The sequence below is a fragment of the Elephas maximus genome, chromosome 7, assembly GCF_024166365.1.
Source record: "Elephas maximus indicus isolate mEleMax1 chromosome 7, mEleMax1 primary haplotype, whole genome shotgun sequence".
NCBI lineage: Eukaryota > Metazoa > Chordata > Mammalia > Proboscidea > Elephantidae > Elephas > Elephas maximus.
Window position 1 is genome coordinate 63,010,643 of NC_064825.1, and position 19,837 is coordinate 63,030,479.

General features: G+C 37.9%; 1 protein-coding gene across 1 annotated transcript; it reads right to left on the reverse strand.

Annotated features, from left to right (window-relative positions):
• Positions 1-4,014: 4,014 nt before the first annotated feature.
• Positions 4,015-4,953, reverse strand: LOC126079571 (olfactory receptor 480-like). The gene has a single exon (XM_049890664.1). The coding sequence runs from the start codon at positions 4,951-4,953 to the stop codon at positions 4,015-4,017; it is 939 nt and encodes a 312-aa protein (XP_049746621.1).
• Between the last annotated feature and the right edge of the window lie 14,884 nt (positions 4,954-19,837).

Genomic DNA, 19,837 nt, shown 5'->3' on the forward strand with positions numbered 1-19,837 from the left:
TTCCATTTATTTAGATCTTCTTTGATTTCTTTCATGGGGGTTTTGCAGTGTCTCTCATATAGATTTTATATATATTTCGTTAAGGATCCCTGGTTGCACAATGGTTAAGCACCTGGCTGTTAACTGAAAGGTTGGCAGTTCAAACCCACGAGAGGCCCCATGGGAAAAAAGACCAGGGAATCTGCTCCTGTAAAGATTAAAGCCTAGTAAACCCTATGGAGTAGTTCTACTCTATCTTATAAGGACAATATTGTAACAATATTTTGTTACATTTATATCTAAATCATTTTTTGGTGTTGTTGCTGTAGTAAATAGTGTTGTGTTTTTAAATTTAACTTTCAGTTGTTCATTGCTGGTGTATAGGAAAGCAATTGACTTCTGTCTATTAACCTTGTATTCTGCTGCCTTGCTACAATCACTTATTAGTTTAGTTTTGGTCAGTTCTTTGGGATTTTCTACATAGATAATCATGTAGAAATAATAATAATATTTCTTTCTTACTAACCTGTATGCCTTTTATTTCCTTTTTTCTGTCTTAATTCATTAGCTAGGGCTTCCAGCAAAATGTTGAATAAGAGTGGTGAGAGAACACGCCATTGCCTTGATTCTGATCACAGGAGGAGAGCACTTATTCTCTCACCATTAAGTATAATGTTAACAATAGGCTTTATGTAGGTGTTCCTCATCGAGTTGAGGAATTTTTCCTCTATTCCTAATTTGCTGAAAGTCTTTGTCAGGAATGAATGTTGAATTTTATCAATCTCAAACCCTGAGCATGTCCCAGGGTCCCTAGCTGGCACAAGTGGCTTGTGCTCATCTAAATGTAAAGGAGCCCTGTTGGCACACTGGTTAAGAGCTTGGCTGCTAACCAAAAGGCTGGCAGTTTGAATCCATCAGCTGCTTCTAGAAACCCTATGGGGTAGTTCTCCTCTGTCCTATACAGTTGCTTTGAATCAATGTTGGCTCAATGGCAACAGGGTTTTTTTTTCTTTTTAGTTACTAATGTAAAGTTTGGTGGTTCCAAAAAAGAAAGGCCCAATGATCTGTTTCTGTAAAAGTTATAGTCAAGAAAATTCCCTGGAGCAGTTCTACTTTTTAACACTTAAGGTCACCGTGAGTCAGAATGAACATAACAGCAGTGGGTTTCTTTTTTAGTGGGGGAGTGGTTTGTTTGGGAAAACAATTGAAACAGCATGCTAAATAATGAGGAAGAAGTAGAGTAAGGATATCATATGAGTCAAACATTTACTATACCCACCTTACTACCTGCTATCACCCTGAAATATAGAACATGCAGCTACCTCAGGAGTCACCTCAGATTGTTACATTTTGGGTGATTGGAGGACAAGTGCTCTGTCTTTAGTTATCTAGTGTTGTTATAACAGAAGCACTACAAGTCGGTGGTTTTAACGAAACAAAATTTATTTTCTCACAGTTCTGGAGTCTAGATTCAGAACTCTGGGTAACCATGCTAAAGGAAGGCTTTCTCTCTCTGTAGACTCTGGTGATCTTCATGTGATTGGCATCTATCTTCCCTGTCTCTGCTTGCTTCCTTAATCTGCTCTTTTATATTAACGACCTTGACTTGAGACATACCCTACACTAATACTGTCTCATTAATGTAACAAAGAAAACCCATTCCCAAAAGAGATTATAACCAGAGGTAATAGGGGTTAGGATTTACAACACATATTTAGGAGGGACACAGTTCAATCCATAACAGGCTCCAAATTGCATATTAAGGATGATCATGTTGAGACTGACTTCCAGGGCAATTTAAGACATGTGGAAAGAATCCTCCTCTGTGTAATTTTAGATAATTTTTAAGAAAACTAACTAGAGGCTTAAAATTCTTCTTTCCTGCTATTTCTAAACTCTAATGGAAATACAAAATCATCATATGCACCCAAATAAGAAAGTCAGTTAATTTCCCTGAATGCTGGACAGACTTCCAGGAGGCAACGGTGACCTCTTCCTCTCCCTTGATACAGGTGAAGGATTCCAACAGATGTCATGATATTCTCATGTCACTTGAGTATTGTTGTAGTGTGAAAAAACATCACAAAGTTTAGTAAAGCAAAAAGAAAGTTTTACTCAACATATATTCAAAAAGGCCAAAGTGGGAAGCGGACAAGCATATTGCTAGAGCCATGTCTGCCCAAGTCCAAGGAAATATTACAGAATAAGCAAGAATGGGAAAATGGACAAGCATGCTGCCACAGTCATGTCTGCCCGAGTCCAGAGAATATTACAGAATAGGCAAGAATGGGAAAACAGACAAGCATGCTGCAAAGCCATGTCTGCCCAAGTCCAAGGAAGGTTACAGAGTTCTCAGTATACATTAACATTACAAATGGGCAAAACCATTGAAAACTTCACCTTTTCACAGATTGGCTAGAAACTGTGGTCTTATATTTCGAATTTTCTTTCTTAACAATCATTGGTGCAGTTTTCAGTAACTGACAGTCAGGAGGGTCTTCATTGGTCCAAGAAATTTTGTATTCACTAAGTGCTGATAGAAAAAGATAAGAGTGGAAACTCTTGTGTTCTGGCTTATGTGAGAGAGTCCCTAAAATATGTTTTCCAAGATTATTCTATCTATTGTCTTTATCTCAGGGCTCAAAGATGGGGAATAACGACTCCAATATTATTTCCTAGATCAGTATGAAGTGCTTGGTTTTAAATGTGGCCTCTGGTGTATCAGTCAGGGTTAATGCAGGAAGTAAAATCAACTCCTATTTGTTTTAGGTAGAAAATGGTTAAACACAGATTTTGATACTTAAAACTTACCTGAAGGGCCTAGAGAAGTTGAATTCAGGGAATTACAATCAAACTGTGGTTTCAAGATCCTGTCACTTTAGCTACAATTCAGAGGTTAGGAAATGAGGGATGCTACTGTTTCCACTACTTAGGAAATTGGCCTTCATGTTGAAGCCAGTAGAATCTTTGTCGATGATTAAATAAAAATTGTGCAATCTAATTTGTATTAAGAGTAATCTTGTTTGCATTTTTATTAAAGAAAAAAAATCAAGATCCTAAGAAATTACCTCTTTTTCATTAAAATATGTATTCATATAGAAAAAATAACTGGGAGAATAAACAAAAAGGAGTCTGTGATAATACAAAAATTTTTAAGTTCCAAAAATGAGAATTAGCCTAGTTGAGGGAGGGAATTTTCAGGGCTCTTGCAACAGTTCCAGTGAGATTATGGTAAGAAATCTGAGCTTTTCAGTATCAGAAGCAATAGGAATAGAACAGGGAAAAATAGCTCAGCAGACATTGTATACATGTACAACATACATTTTCCAAAACCAAAACCTAACAAGAACGCATACTCACATCATTTAATTCTTCACCCCACATTGAGCTAGATCATCCCTATTAACTCACGCTAGGCTGTCCTTCAGGGGCTTCTTAAGGTATTTTCTGTAAGAGATTTCTAAAAATAAAGAGCTGGTATCAGAGGGGAGATTCACATATCTTCTGAGTTGGCTGGACCGGGTAAGTCTGCAGAGGTAATACGGAAGGGAACTTGTTGGTCAGGCATGGATCACAGGGTAACAGAAGCTTTTCACCACCAGCATCACTGAGTTCTACCTTAGAGTGTCTGTAGACCATGAAGACCGTATTTTTGACATGAACTAATATTGGGGAGCACATTACTATTCATTTCCCATTCAAAGTTTCAGATATGTCCACAGATGTTAACTCCAAGCATGGCATTCAAGGAGCACAGAACTTATTTGAAAATATTTGTACTTACAGATGCAGGTAATGGTGAGTGGAACAAGTATAAAGCAAATATGTCTTACTAAATATTCCTATCCTAATGAATCCACATTTATTTTTTACACTAAAACTTTCTTGAAAAGGACACTATGAAATCTGTGACTCTAGAATACTATGAATAAATGAACTGAAACTCACTTAGTACATCCTCTTTTCATCTGCAAGAAAGGTCCTCACTATACATGATTTATTATTAAAATCACATTTTGTTCAACTAAGATTTGTTCAGGACCACCAGTTTGTTCTAGTCATCAGTTTTCTCATGGCCTCTTTAACGTCCTTATTCCTCAGACTATAAATAAGGGGGTTCAGCATGGGGATTACCACCATGTAGAACACAGATACCACCTTGTTCTGGTCAGTTGAGTAGCTAGACTTGGGCATCACATAAATGAATGTAATGGTTCCAAAGAACAGAGTGACTGCAGTGAGGTGGGAGGTGCAGGTGATGAAGGCCTTGTGGCGACCCTCAGTGGAGTGCATCTTCAGGATGGTAATGAGGATGCAGACATAGGAGATCGCTATGACAAACACTGTGACCACAATGATGGAGCCAGAAGAGATGGCTGGAATGAGGTCAGAAGTAAAATCATGAGAACAAGAAAGCTTCAAAAGTGGTGAATAGTCACAGAAAAAGTGATTGACTTTATTTGGCCCACAGAAGGACAAACTTAGTAAGCAGCCAGTAAATATCCAACTATTCACACACCCACCTAGGTAGGATATGGCCACTAAGAAAATACAGAGTCTAGGCGACATGTGGGTGGAATAGAGCAGGGGTGAACAGATGGCCACATAGCGATCATAGGCCATGGAAGCCAGCAGAAAGGATTCAGTTGTCCCAAACATGCCCACAGAATAGAGTTGAGCTACACAGCCAGCAATAGGGAGAGAAGTTTCCTCCCTTAAGAAGCCTATGAGCATGACAGGAGTGACTGATGAGGAGTACCCCATGTCTACAAAGGCCAAATGGCAGAGAAAAAGGTACATTGGGGTATGGAGCTGAGGGCTGCCTCTGATTAACGTGATAATGCTGATGTTGCCCATTACAGTGACAACGTAGACCCCTAAAAACACAACAAATAAAATGACACAAACTGTAGGATCCTCTGTTAACCCCAAAATAATGAACTCTGTCACAGTTGTGTAGTTTCCAGTGGCCATCTATAGTGGTTGGGAATGGTGCCCACTGAAAGCAAAACAAGTGGAGATTAGAATAGCAATAAAGTTTATAATTTGGATACTTCTTTTTGCTGTAGATATGTAAAGAAAATTGCAACATAGACAATGATATATAAATTTTTGGTTTCATAAAATGCTTTCACACACAATCTCTCATGTCAGTTGAGAATACATAGGTTCATTGATGTAAGGCGAAGAATACTCAGAAAAACATTTCTTTTTAACATAACACACTCAACTTATATTTGCATCATGTGGTTAGTTTAGTTCTTCCATGAGGAACAATCTGTCACATGAACATATCCCAGAGATGTCCGTTAGATGATACAAGGAACCCAGTAACTGAATCTTCTTAGGCCAAAGACATGACTAAAGAGAGATAGAAATGGCAGAACGGATCATGTTGCATGGAAAATAGGTGCTGTTCAAAAGGATGTCTGAAGGTATCATTTCTTATATGAAAGAGGTTACACAGTCATTATGAATCCTTATTTCAAAGCAGAAGTCGAAGGGTAGAGTTGCATGCTAACCCAGAGGACAGAGAGGAGGTCAGTAACTCAGCTGTGGGGTAGGTCTCCACACAAGCTCTCACAAGGAATGCATAGCCAACATCCAAGAAGTTTGGACAGTGGCAGGATATAGGCTAAGATGCACAAATCATAATAAGTAAACAGAGGAAGATGGGAATTTGGAATAGGAGAGAGAATCATCTCAGGATCAAGATTTCTGATTTATGATAGGAAATGAGGTCAGTTTAAGGGAAAGCCAGACTTGTTGGTCAGGTTACTCCTGGAAGTCTGGTATACTCTTCAGATGCTTGGAGCTCTGCATGAGCTCTGGCTATCAGGAGAGGTCTCCATGTCTCTACTTTCCACAGGTTTCCTGCCCCTTTCTAAGCAGTCACTAAGAAAACTCACATCTGTAGGTCAGCTTCTGGAAAGTTCTTCCCCATACCAACTTGCCCAACCCTCTAGTTAATTCTAAAGTGATTATCTCTCATAAAAAAAAAATCATACCATCACCAAAATCCTAACTCCACCGTGAATGCCCCATAGGGTTTCCAAGGAGTGACTGCTGGATTTGAACTGCTGGCCTTTTGATTAGTAACTGAGCCCTTAACCACTGGGCCAACAACCAAGGCTCCAATATGGAAAAAGGAGTACAAAAAGATGGCAGAGATTATGGAAATGACAGTTCCAAAAGTGGGGCGGTGAATAAGATTCTGCTTTGATTGGGTGAGGACATTGAGTAGCGAGGAGCAGAAGGCACAAGAGTCTTAACGTAGATAAAGAAACATAAATAGTTTAGCTTAGGCAAGAAATGACTCATGAAGAAAGTAATGTTTTGTGGTACTCCAGGGGTCAAGTCTTAGAAGTTCTGAGGATACGTAAAATATCTGTTCAGTACATGAAAGATATTTCAAACAGTCACAACTGTGCTCCTTTTAAATGAGCTGCCCTCAGAGTTAAGGAGCTTCTGAGGGTTGGCGTAAGCATTATAAAAGAGATTCAGGCATTATTGGTCTGCCTGAGCTAATGTGACTCTGTGACCTTTTACAATCAAATCACAGCTGATATTCTGGGATTATAGATTAACCCATTTTTATGGATTGAATTGTGTCCCTAAAAAATGTGTGACAACTAGTCTAGGCCATGATTGCCAGTGTTGTATGGTTTTCCACCATTTTGTGATCTGAAGTGATCATCCTACCGGTTGTAAATCTTAGCCTCTTTGATGTAAACAAGGCAAGATTAGAGGCAGTTATGTTAATAAAGCAGGACTCAATCTACAGGATTAGGTTGTATCCTGAGTCACTCTCTTATGCGATATAAAATAGAGAATTGAACAGAGAGGAGAGGGGCCTTCTACAACCAAGAATAAAGAGCCAGGAGCAGAAGGTGTCCTTTGGACCTGGGGTTCCCGTGCTGAGAAACTCCTAGATGCAAGGAAAGATTGATAACAAGGACTTCTTCTAATGCCACCAGAGAGAGGAAGACTTCCCAGGAGCTGGTGCCCTGACTTTGGACTTCTAGCCTCCTAGACTGTGAGAGAATAAATTTCCCTTTGTTAAAACCATCCACTTGTGGTGTTTAAGTTATAGCAGCACTAGATAACTAAGACATCCATAGTCCATACATATAAAGAGAATGCTTAAAGTCTCTCTATAGAGTAGCTCTGGAGTCTGCAACCACTTTATGTATTTTAAATATGCAGTTGAAGCTATAATACATTTAAGAAGGAAAGAGAAGAAAAGTGATATAAAAATTAGTGGAGAAGAAAGAATCGAGCAAAGGAAGACAAAGGACAAACTATTCAGACGGAGTAGAAGGAAGTGCTGAAGCTAAAAGAGTAAAAGAGACAGTCTCTATTCCACATGTCAGAAATTTCATTCCACATTTATCAATGACATCCTTCACTGTTCTGCTGGAAAAGACTTAGAATCACTTAATGATTTCCTGTATCATTTAATAGAAAGTTTTTTACTCTTGGAAACTTCCTTCTTTATCGTAGCATTATTATTTTCAGAACTCCTCAACAATAGCAACCACAAGAATTCTCTTTCTTAATGTTCAACCTAATGTCTAAATAATTTATTTTTCCTTTAAGAATTCAGTGTCAAGCAGATTAAACTTCCTCACCTGCACGTGTGTGTATACGCGTGCCCACTCGCAAGTACACACGTAAGTGCTCTGGCATCAGCAGCCGTGTGCTCAGCCAGCCACGCTGTCACACTTTCACTCTGGACAGAGATGTTTGAATAATGTCGTATGTGAATTAATTGAACAATAGCATGCCATGTTTTGAACATAATACAATTACATGTCTAAACAGAGCTAGGAGCTTTATTAACTAGGCATAACCCCCCCCCCCAAAAAAAATGAAACCCATTTCCATAGATTCGATTGCAACTCAGGACAGAGTAGAACTGCCCCATAGAATTTCCAAGGAGCTCCTCGTGGATTCAAACCACGGACCTTTTGGTTTGCAGCCAAACTCTTGACCACTACACCACCAGGGTTTCCTTAACGAGGCATAGACCATAGTAACTAAGCATAGGCATAGACTGAATGAAAGCTTAAAATTTTAAAGAATGTAGGTGTCTATATGCACAAATTCAGAGTTGGTTATGAGTGCCGTTGTGGCATAGAAGCAAAGTGTTTTGTGGAAGTGCCATGAGCCACGCAGGCCTGGGATCAGATTCCAGCTTTGTCAGTGACTGTCTATGGGATCTTAGCCAAGTTACATAAACTACCCAACTCTTCATTTTATGTATCTGTGTCTATCTATATCTATATAAATAACTAGATAGATGCCTCACAGTGTTCTTATACTGAATAAGGTGATGTACATAATGACACCAATCACTGCTCATGGAAGTGGATTCTCAAGAAATGATCATTTCCTTGAAATAACCAAACTTTATCCTCCAATACAAAAATGAAAAACAAGTATATCTGTATCAACAGAAGAAGAAAATTATTACCTGCAGATGTTTTTACCTTAACTATGAGAAGAAATCCCAAAAAACTGTCCCTGTAAAGCACAGCCATATTTATATGAGATTTGGGGTCTCTGGGGATATAACCTCTTGAGTGCGTTGCTTGTTTGTGAGAATCCCACTGAAAATCCTACAGGACAGAGAAAATTACAAATACACATGCTCATATAAATATGTGATGTCTAAGAACATCTATGAATTCTTTAGTACTCCGTTTATATTTTGTGTAAATTATAGAATTTTTTATTAAGCCTTTTGCTGGATTACTAAAAACATTCTAATTGTATTAGGGCTCACAGAAATAAACAAGGATACAGTGTATTAGGCATAATTTCAATTAAAAAAATAGAAAACTTTCTGGGAAAAAAATCAGTGCTTGCTTTTTATTTATATTTCTAGATGATACCATTTTTACTTTTTTATTTTGATAAGCATATAGGTAAGAGAATATTTGCCATTACACCTTTATGTTTTTACCAAATTTTTTATTTTGAGATATTGCAGATTTACATGGAGTTTTAAGAAGTAATATAGAGATTCCATGTGCCCTTTACTCAGTTTTGCCAATGGGGAACTTACTGAGCTATAGTATAATATCAGACCAGTGTATTGACAGGGATACAGTCAGAACGTTTCCATCACTATGAGGATCCCTGGTGCTACCCTTTTATAGGCAGAGCCACTTCCCATTGTCCTCATCCACTCCTTAAACTCTGGCAATCCCTGATATGTTCTCCTTTTCTATAATTTTGTCACTTCAAGAATATTATATAAATGGAAAAACACAGTATATACCTATTGGGATAGGCTTCTTTCACTGAGCATAATAATTCTCTGGAGATTGGTCTATGCTGTGTATACTAATAGTTCATTCCTTTCTGTTGCTAAGTATTAGCCCATGATGTGAATGTACCGCTGTTCGTTTACCCATTGATCTGTTGAAGGACATCTGGTTATTCCCAGTTCGGGCTGCTATAAATATTCATTTACAGGTTCTTGTGTGACCCTAAGTGTTTGTTTCTCTGGGATCAATGTGCAGGACTGTAATTTCTGACTCCTGGTAATTGCATATGTAGTTTTATAAGAAACCGTCAAACCATTTTTCCAGAGTGACTGTACCACTTCACATTCTCACCAACAATGTCTGAGTGATCCAGTTTCTCTGTATCCTCCCCAGTTTTTGTTTTGTCATTGTTATTTTTTCAAATTTTAGCCATTCTTCTAAGTGTTTAGCGATGTCTTGTTGTGCTTTTAATTAGCATTTCCCTAATAGCTAAGGACGTTGAGCATCTTTTCAAGAGCTTAATTGCCATCTGCATATCCTATCCACTGAAACGTCTCTTCATGGCTTTTGCCCATTTTCTAATTGGTACTTTTTTTACTATTGAGTTTTGAGTTATTAATATATTCTAGATTCTAGTCCTTTGCCAGATACGTGGTTTGAAAATATATTCTCCCACTCTGTAGTTTGTCTTCTTATCCTCTTAACAGGATCTTTCACAGAACAAAAATGTTTTAGTTCTGTTCAAGTCTAATTTATCAAATTTTCTTTTTTATTGGTCGTGCTTTGGTATCAACTCACCGCCTAGCCCTAGGCCTCTTTTTTTTTTTCTACAAGTTTTATACTTTCATGTTTTACATTTAACTCTGTGATCTACTTTCAGTTCCTTCCTGTGTAAGGTATGAGACTTAACATCAAGATTCATTTATTTGCCAATGGATGTCCAATTACTCCAGCACCATTTGTTGAAAAGGCTCTTTCCTCCACTGAGGTTACTCTTACACTTTTGTCAAAAATTCTTAGGCATATTGGTGTGAGTCTATTTTTGGTTTCTCTGATCTGTTTCATTGATTCATGCATCTATCTCTCTGCCAATACCAGGCAGACTTGATTCTTATTGCTATATAACAAGTCTTGATATTAGGTAAACTGTTCCTCTCACTTTCTTCTTCCTTCTCCAGATTGTTTTACCTCTTCTAGTTCCTTTGTCTTTCCACATAACCTTATATTAATCTTTTCTATTCTACAAAAAAGTGGCTGAAATTTTGATAGAGTTGTATTAAACCTGTTATCAATTTGGAAAAAAAGAACATCTTACAATGATGAATTATCCAGTTCGTGAACCTGGTATGTCTGTTCATTTATTATTTCTTCTTTTATTACATTCATCAGCATCTAATAATTTCAGCATACAAGTCCTGTACATCTTTTGTTATATTTAAAAAAATATATTTAAACCTAAGTATTTCATTCTTTTGAGTAATTATAAATGTAATTGTATTTTTAATTTTGATGTTCTTGAGTTCATTGCTAGTATACAACAATATAATTAATTTTTATAGTATTACGTTACATCCTCTCATATGCATTTGAAAGCTGGGCAGCCAATAAAGAAGACAAAAGAAGAATTGATGCCTTCGAATTATTGTGTTGGCAAAGAATATTGAATATACCATGGACTGCCAGAAGAATGAACAAACCTGTCTTGGAAGAAGTACACCCAGAATGGTCCTTAGAAGCAAGGAAGATGAGACTTTGTCTCACATACTTTGAACATGTTATGAAAAGGGACCAGTCCCTGGAGAAGGATGTCATGCTTGGTAAAGTAGAGGGTCAGTGAAAGACAGGAAGACCTTCAATGATATTGAGTGACACAGTGCCTACAACAACGGCCTCAAACACAGAAACAATTGTGAGGATGGCACAGAACAGGGTAGTGTTCCATTTGGTTGTGTGTGGGGTCACTATGAGTCAGATCTGACATGATGGCACCTAACAACAGCAGCATAAAAAGTGGGCCTGACAAACAAGGTCCCTGCACTCACAAAGGTTATGGAGAACACGAAACAAAGCAAAATAAAAACAAAGCAAAACAAAAATATAACTATACACAATGGACCAAGCAGAATGGAAATAATGAGAATGATCCCACACTGTGAAGAGCATAACCAATGTCACTGAACAACTTGTATAGAGTTGTTGCATGGGAACCTCAACTTCTGTGTAAACCTTCACTGAAAACACAATAAAATGTTATTAAAAAAAAAAAAAATACCCCCACCACTATGGCCCCAGATGCAGCGTTAACCCAGAACCAAAACCATTCCTGAGGCCCACTCTTCAGACAAAGATTAGACAGGACTACAAAACAAAAAATAACATGAGGAATGTGCTTCTTAGTTCAAGCAGGTACATGTGACCAAATGGGCAGCTCCTGTCCAAAAACAGAATGAGAAGGCAGAAAGGGACAGCAACTGTTCAAATGGACATAGGGAATCAGTGGTAGAAAGGGAGAGTGTGCTGTCGCATTCTAGGAATTGCAACTAATGTCACAAAACAATATGTGTATAAATTTTTCTATGATAAATTAACTTGAGATATAAACTTTCACCTAAAGCACAATTAAAAAAAAAAAAATACAACTATACACCCACATTTCCTAATGGTTAATTAGGCAATTCAGACCAATCCTCCCATTGAGTGCAACTAGAACCTGGTTAAATAAAAAAGAAAATTAACTGCTTGAAGACATCAGAGAATTAACAAGGTAGTGAACTAGTATCAGGCCAAGATCTGAGCAAAGACAAAAACCTTGAATCTTGAGCTTCACATTTGGAACTGTTTTTCCTCTGGAAATTTTTGAAGATTCTTTAAAAGAGGGAACTGAATCACTTACCCAAAATTGTGATAGTCTCATAGGGAAGAGGAGAGGAGACAAGCCAGCATAACAAGAAGTAACAGAAAAAAGAGACAATAGAAACAGATGGGAGGGAATCCAGATATTGGAATTCTCCAACACAGATCTTTAAATGATTGCACTTAAAATGTTGAAGAACACAAAAAATTCAAGCTTTAGTACAAAAGTGAAAATTTTATAAAAATTCAATAGAAATTTTTAAAAACTCAAAAAGAAATTCTGTAAAACTGAAAATACAATATAAAAAAAAAATTCAGAGCCCGATAGATGGTTTTAATAATATATTAGTCACAGTTGAAGAGAGAATTAGTGAACTCAAGAATAGGTCAGAATAAAATATGCATAATGAAGCATGGAGAGATAAAACAATAAAAAGTACAAAATAAAAATGGATGCCACCCAAATGTTATGTACATTTAATTTGATTCCCAGAAGCAGATCCTTACTGAGTTACCCACCTATGGTTCTAAGATTGTCATGATCAATTAGACAATTCTCCTTCATATAAGCATTTTTTTCTATTTCTTGCTTCAAGAACCATGTATGAAACAGAAATTGACATAATAGAGGGGCTTCTTGAAGGCAGTGAATATCTAAGTAATATGAAAAGAGGTGGTCAAGGCTCATAGGGCACATGGTTTAATATCACATTGCTGTTGTTAAGTGCCACTGAGTAGGTGCTGACTCAGTGAACGTATGTACAACAGAACAAAACACTGCCAGGTCCTACACTATCCTCACAATCCTTGTTATACGTGAGCCGATTTTTGCAGCCACTGTGTCAATCCATCTCATTGTAAGTCTTCCTCTTTTTCAATTACCATCTAATTTACCAACCAAGATGGCCTTCTCCAAAGACTGGTCTCTCCTGATAACATGTCCAAAATATGTGAGACAAAGTCTCACCATCTTTGCTTCTAAAGAGTGTTCTGACTGTATGTCTTCCAAGACAAGGTTTGATTTTTCTTCTGGCAGAAAATATTACATGAGGTCATCTAAAATAAAGTGCTCATTGAAGGCAAGTCTTTGGATGACGAAATGTCCTAAATCAAAATGAAGAGCTTTCAAAATTCATTAACTGTGGTGTTGGGTGATTTCGTCTAATCATTCTGGAAATCATTCAAGAAGAATGACATGTTCATATCTGAAACTTCTCTGCCTACGTAATGAAATGACACCAGGACTATCAATGACTAATATAGCTAAATTCCTAGAGCTAACTTTGATCATGTCAATTGATGTATTATATTGGTTGAATTCAAGGTCTTGATGCATCCATAATGTGAAAGTTAAAACATAATTAGGAAAGAATGGAAATGGAGATATACTGAAAGATCTGGATGACTCAAAATACCTTGAATCCAAACCTCTCTTCTTATTTTTCTTATTATCATACCTCTTGTTTATTTTCTTTCTTCCATGCTTTTTCCAACTGATTCACTGTTTAACAGTCTCATATGATTGGCCCTATCTCTAGCCCTGTGGATATAGGTAGAAGAGACCTGTGGGACTTAGCAAATTTTCAGAAGTATAAATTAAATGGTATTGAATAGAAAGTAAAATATCCTAAGAATATTATACACATTCTAAAAGGTATTTTAAGAAGTCTAATTCAGTTCTTTTATTTGTTATAAGAACAAACTTCACCGAAAGGTCACAGTGATATGTGAAAATAGGAAGGATCATCCATGAATATCGTGATGAGTTCTAAGTCTAGAGAGACCAGCCCTCCTAGAATCTAATGGAAAGGAAGAAACTTGAAGTAGCATCAAGGGGTATTTTTCTCATGTGGTCCCAGAACTCCCATTGTAGTCCACAAGGAACTGAGCAACGGCCACACTGAATGGAGGAGACAATACCTTATCTTCCATAAGAACGCAGTAAAAAACCATATTCCGTAAGAGACTTCTTAATTTCAAACATAGGGTGGACTCATGACAGGCATTCAAAGGATACAAATGACTTAAACACTTACCCCTAAGTGACATTGTAAGAATTTTAGAAAACTAAGCAAGAGTTGTGAGACTTTAAGTTGTTCATACAGCTTATTTTTTTCATGCTTAAGGTATTGGAAGGTGATTCTCCTTTGCATAAGGTAGGAATTTTATTTTATATTTCAACTTACTATGAACATTGTGCTTTAGCTTCTGGTGACAAAGTAGCAGTGGGGGTTAATGGACAGTTAGAAGATATAGAAGAAACTAGGAACACAACTGCATATAGATTAAATGCTGCTGTTGTTTCCCTATTTCTGGCATAGTAGGCACACATCAACAGCAATGAGGGGAACTTAGGAAAATTGAAAACACAGAATACTATTGCATACTCTAGAGGAAAACCAAGTGTAGGGGGAAAGTTCCACTTAGGTCAGTGAAGGAGAAGGGCTAGCTCAGTGTTACAGGCATCTTGTTAGAGGCAAGTACTTTTAAGCATCTGTTAAGGAAGAGGTGCCTATATACCACATGTATGTTTGTCTTACTTATCTAGTGCTGCTATAACAGAAATACTACAAGTGGATGGCTTGCTTTATTGAAGAGAAATTTATTCTCTCACAGTCTAGGAGGCTAGAAGTCCAAATCCAGGATGCCAGCTCCAGGGGAAGGCTTCTCTCTTTTGTCTCTGGCAGAAGGTCCTTGTCATCAATCTCACCTTGTCTAGGAGGTTCTCAATGCAGGGACACATGGTTCAAAGGACATGCAGCACTCCTGTCTCTTCATTCTTGGGGGTAATGAGCTCCTCTCCTCTCTGTTCAATTCTCTGTTATATCCCAAAAGACATTGACTCAAGACACAACCTAACCCTGTAGATTGAATTCTGCCTCGTTAACATATCTACCTCTAATCATGCCTCATTAACATCATACAAGTAGGATTCATAACACATGGGAAAATCACATCAGAACACAAAATGGTGGACAACCACATAATACTGAGAATCACAGCCTAGCTAAGTTGATATACATTTCAGGAGAAGACCATTCAATCTATAAAAATGTTTTAGCTAAGTTGATACACATTTTGGGAAAAGACCATTCAATCTATAACAATGTTTTAGCAAATGAGAAAGGAAGTAGCAAGTACTAAACACTTACTATCTGATTGGTCTGCATGCACAGCCATGATAACCCCAAAAGGAGGTATTTTTGTGTCCGTATTACAGATGAGGAGAATGGTTATCAGGGAGATTAAGTTACTGATTCATGTCTTTGCAGTAGAGGCACAACTGAGATTTAAACCCTGGCTCAGTCCAAATCCAATTTCACAATAAACTCTATTGTAATTTCAGGTCTAATCTCAAGTCTAGCTGGGTGATACCATTCTCTCAGAATTATTAAGTAGAAAAGCGCAAAGACAAAACATGCATGAATATGTTCTGCAATTCCCATAGTTTCACCCATAATCTTATTGCAAATTTGTAGGCATCAAAATTCATCTGTAATATCATCACTGTAAACAACTGGCAATTTGGATCTTCATGTGTTTCCCCCTTTTTTGGTGTAACCATTTGATTCCATAATTATATAGGTGTGATTTACAAGAGCAACTATCATTCCTTTTGTGGACCTGAAATAGAGTCATGGAAAGAACTCAGGAAATACATTTTTCATACATATGAAGGGGGACCCAGGAGGCCATTCACAACGAGAAGAAGCATGAACCCTATAGATCTCCAGTTTATGGAAATTTGGGCAAATGTCCTCATTTGAAATTTATTTCAAGATTCACAACTGTTAACTCAATAAAAATGTACTCCTTTATTTTCCAAATAATTTAAAATATCAATATTTTTTTCCAAACATTGCTGAAAACAACATAGAAAAGCTTCATTAACTCTGACTTTCATACTGATCCGATTGGAAGGAACTTAAATGCACTTTTCCTAAGAGTTGTTGATAAATATTCACCAGTTATCTACCTTTTAAAGTTGATTCATGAGCAGGAATTAAGTGTAACTGACAAAAAAAAAAAAAAATCCTCCTGTTCATTCCAGAGATCAAAGATAACCGACATAGTGGATCTGAACTCTCCTCCCAGTCTGGCTGTGGTTTTGACATGCATCTTGGGAGGCAGACTTGGTTTACTAGGTCTATTGGGAAGGATTTTCATAAGGGAATGTGAAAAAGAGTCTTCAAGATGGTTTAAAATCTGGAAGCAGTCTGAAACTTTTTTACATCTTCTTGCTGTCTCACAGAAATTAGGCTTTCTAGGTTCAATAGCTCTTCCGAAAGAGTGGGGCTTGGAAAAACTGAGGCATGAGTTTTTCAGGGATACATATCAGCTATGTCCCTTTCAGACTGTAGAAATGGTACAGACAGCAGAGGTGGATTTTTACAAAACGTAAGATGAGCACATAGCTTCCTGTGGCTCTACTCCTCGGGCTCCAGCAGGGTAACAGGATTAACTGGAAGAACATAATATTGACATGTTCGCAATCACTATTCCCTTGAGTATTATGAGAAAAGTAGAATTTATCATCCGTAAAAATGAAAAAAAGTAACTGAATCACAGTGAGGGTTGTAAAACCTACCCATGCCACCTTCTCGGGAAGTGTTTGATTTTTCCCTGAAAAGGCCTGCAGACACTTGGAATGGATGAGTGTGAAGATACATAAGTATTAAGATGGGTCTCCTGGAGATGCAGATATGCCCCCTAGTATAGAATGAGTTGTGTTCAACCAGGTGGGATTTGATGCTACACTAAAATGAGCTATAGTGTGTAAACCAAAAAACCAAACCCAGTGCCATCGAGTCGATTCCGACTCATAGCGACCCTATAGGACAGAGTAGAACTGCCCCAGAGAGTTTTCAAGGAGCGCCTGGAGGATTCGATCTGCCGACCATTTGGTTAGCAGCCATAGCACTTAACCACTACGCCACCAGGGTTTCCGTAGTGTACAGAATGAGAAAAAAATACTTTTTGCTATGCTTCAAGAAAACTGCTTCTAAGTTTTTGAGAATTTTTTTTTCCTTTAGAGGAGCTCCACACTTTATTCAATTAAGAAGCATGTGTTAAGTTATTAATATGAATATGTCATATTACCAGGTAACAGCTCTGCCTTCATGGGTCTGATAGTCTATCGAGGAGATTGCCAACTACCTTTGGTACATTTCCAAAAAGAATAAATGCTACATAGAACAAACAATACAGCTGGGAAGAATTGGTCAGTGCCCAAATGAAAAAATCATGTGAGACGTCCTGGAAAAGAGGCACCCCATTCATTCACTGAACTCTCATGACACACCACTTTTATTTACCAGCCTTAGTCTACAAGTTGGGGATACAGAGTTTTAAAATGAGAGAGATTTTATGTGTATCCTTAAGTGAGATAGAGAAGATTTTATGCATCTTACTCTAAATTGTATTTCCCATGCTTAAAACTGCCTGACACATCATAGGCATTAAATTGATTTTTTTTTTATTAGTACATTGGCCTTGGATGGTCACTTTCTGTTCCTTGGGTTTATCATTTGTAACATCATGATTAAATAGTACCTCATGGAGTTGTTGGGAAGATTAAAGATGATAATTCAATCAAACACATAGCTTATTGGCCAGCATATTTCAGATGTTGTATAAAAGTTGGTTACCTAACGTGCCTCCTCCTACATTCGTCCCTCAGAAATTTAGTACATAACACAAAAACTCTTCAACTAAAGGTTTTTTTCTTTGTTTTTCTAGCTTTTTGTTTCTATGCCTGTATGTCTCTAACCTGTGATACCACACCTCTTTCTCTTCACTGTCTTCCTTTAACTTTCCTTTACAGTACGCCTGAAGATGAAACCCAAATTGTATAGAAAGCCCTCAGGTCAATTTTCATGCTGTCCTCTCACACACAGAGTAGATAATGTAAGAAAGTGTCTTAGGCTGGGTTCTCTAGAGATGCAAAGCCAGTAAAGCATGTAAATATATATGTAGAGAGATTTATATCAAGGAAATGGCTCATGTGGTTTTAAGGCTAGAACCTCCCAAGTCTGGGTAAGCTGGAGCTTCTCCTTTTTTGTGTAGCCATGGAGGCTGGCGAACCCAAGATCACAAGTCAGACAGCAGTGCTCTGGCTTACAGGCTGAGAAAACCAGAGAATCCCAACATGAGCAGGCAAGATGGCAGATAAGCTGCAAGCTCAAGTCCCAAGAACCGGAGGTCAGACAAACAGGCGCCAGCTTCAGTATCCAGATCAAGCAAAAGCCCACAAACCTTTGTACAAGTCCACCTATACTGGATGCAGGCCACGCTCCCAAGGAAACTCCCTTTCAACTGATTGGCTACACACTGTAGATCCTATCATGGGGGTGATCACAATATCATACTACTGCCAAACCTCTGAGAATCATGGCCCATCCAAGCTGACACATAATTTTAACCATCACAGGGACCTTGATATAAGGCAAGGTGATAACAGTATGGAAGGAACATTTACATTCATCTCAGAGTCTTGATCTCAAGTGGCTCTGTACCTTTCAGGACAAAGTTGCTGAGCCCGCCAGAAGAACGGGCAACCATTAAGCAGTGACCACATTCCTTTTGTTGGAATTTTCCAGTTTCTTGCACCCGTAGGTTCTTCTCTTTGTGGTGATTTTTCTCTCCCTTGTGACATTCTACTGCAAATGTGTCCATAATGGTGGCCATCATGCTCAGCCTCAACCTTCATACCCTGATTTACTTCTTCCTCTGCATCCTGTCCTTTTCAAAAACCCTTGCAATCATCCACTGAACGTGGACGGACTTGCCATTAGTTAACAGATGCTTTCTCTCCCTGAGTGTGCGACAAGGATGTTCGCCTTTTTTGGCTTGGGAGCCAATAACTGCTTCATCATGGCTGCCGCAGCCTATGAGTGTTACATTGCCATCCAGGACCCACTGCACTATCCCATCTTAAGGACTTAAAGATTTGCTTTCAGTTGATAATAGCCTCTTCTGTGGTTGGGTTTCTGGTTTCCCTGTGCATCCTCAGCATAGTATTCAACTTGGCTTTTTATGATTCCAAAATTATCCAACACTTCTTTTGTGACATCTCGCTCGTGACCTCCCTTGGTTGTGATTGCACTTTTATTCATGAATTGGTTATTTCGTGCTCTGTGCCTTTGTATTGGTGGACAACTTTGTTTTGACTATGATTTCCTATGTTTTCATTGTATCCACAGTTGTGAAGATGCCCTTTGAAAAGGAGAGGTACAGGTAGTCCCTAACTTACAACAAGGTTCCGTTCAGACAACTCCATCAAAAGTCAGTTCTGACGTTAAGCCGAATACCCCTTCTTTTGTTTGTTTTCATTATGATTTCCCTTTATTATCAGTATCTTTATAAATTGGATCTTGGAACATCTGGGAGTGAACATTGGAGAATAATAACATCAGCAAATAAAGCACTGCAACATTGTATATAATGCATATTACCAATGTTAAGATGTACAAAAACAAAAACGGATGGTCATAAGTTCCTTCCACCTACCTTGAAAACATTGTAAATTGGTAACTACCTGTATAAGGGTTTGTAAATTTGCTCCTCCTAACTCACTGTGGTGTTCATACACTATGGATTTGCTTGCTTTGTCTATTTGAAGTCCAAGAACAATGACTCATTGCTTGATGATGTGCTGATAGCTGTGACAAATACAGTACTGACACCTCTGTTTAGTCCTATTGTTTACAGTCTAAGAAACAAAGAAATGC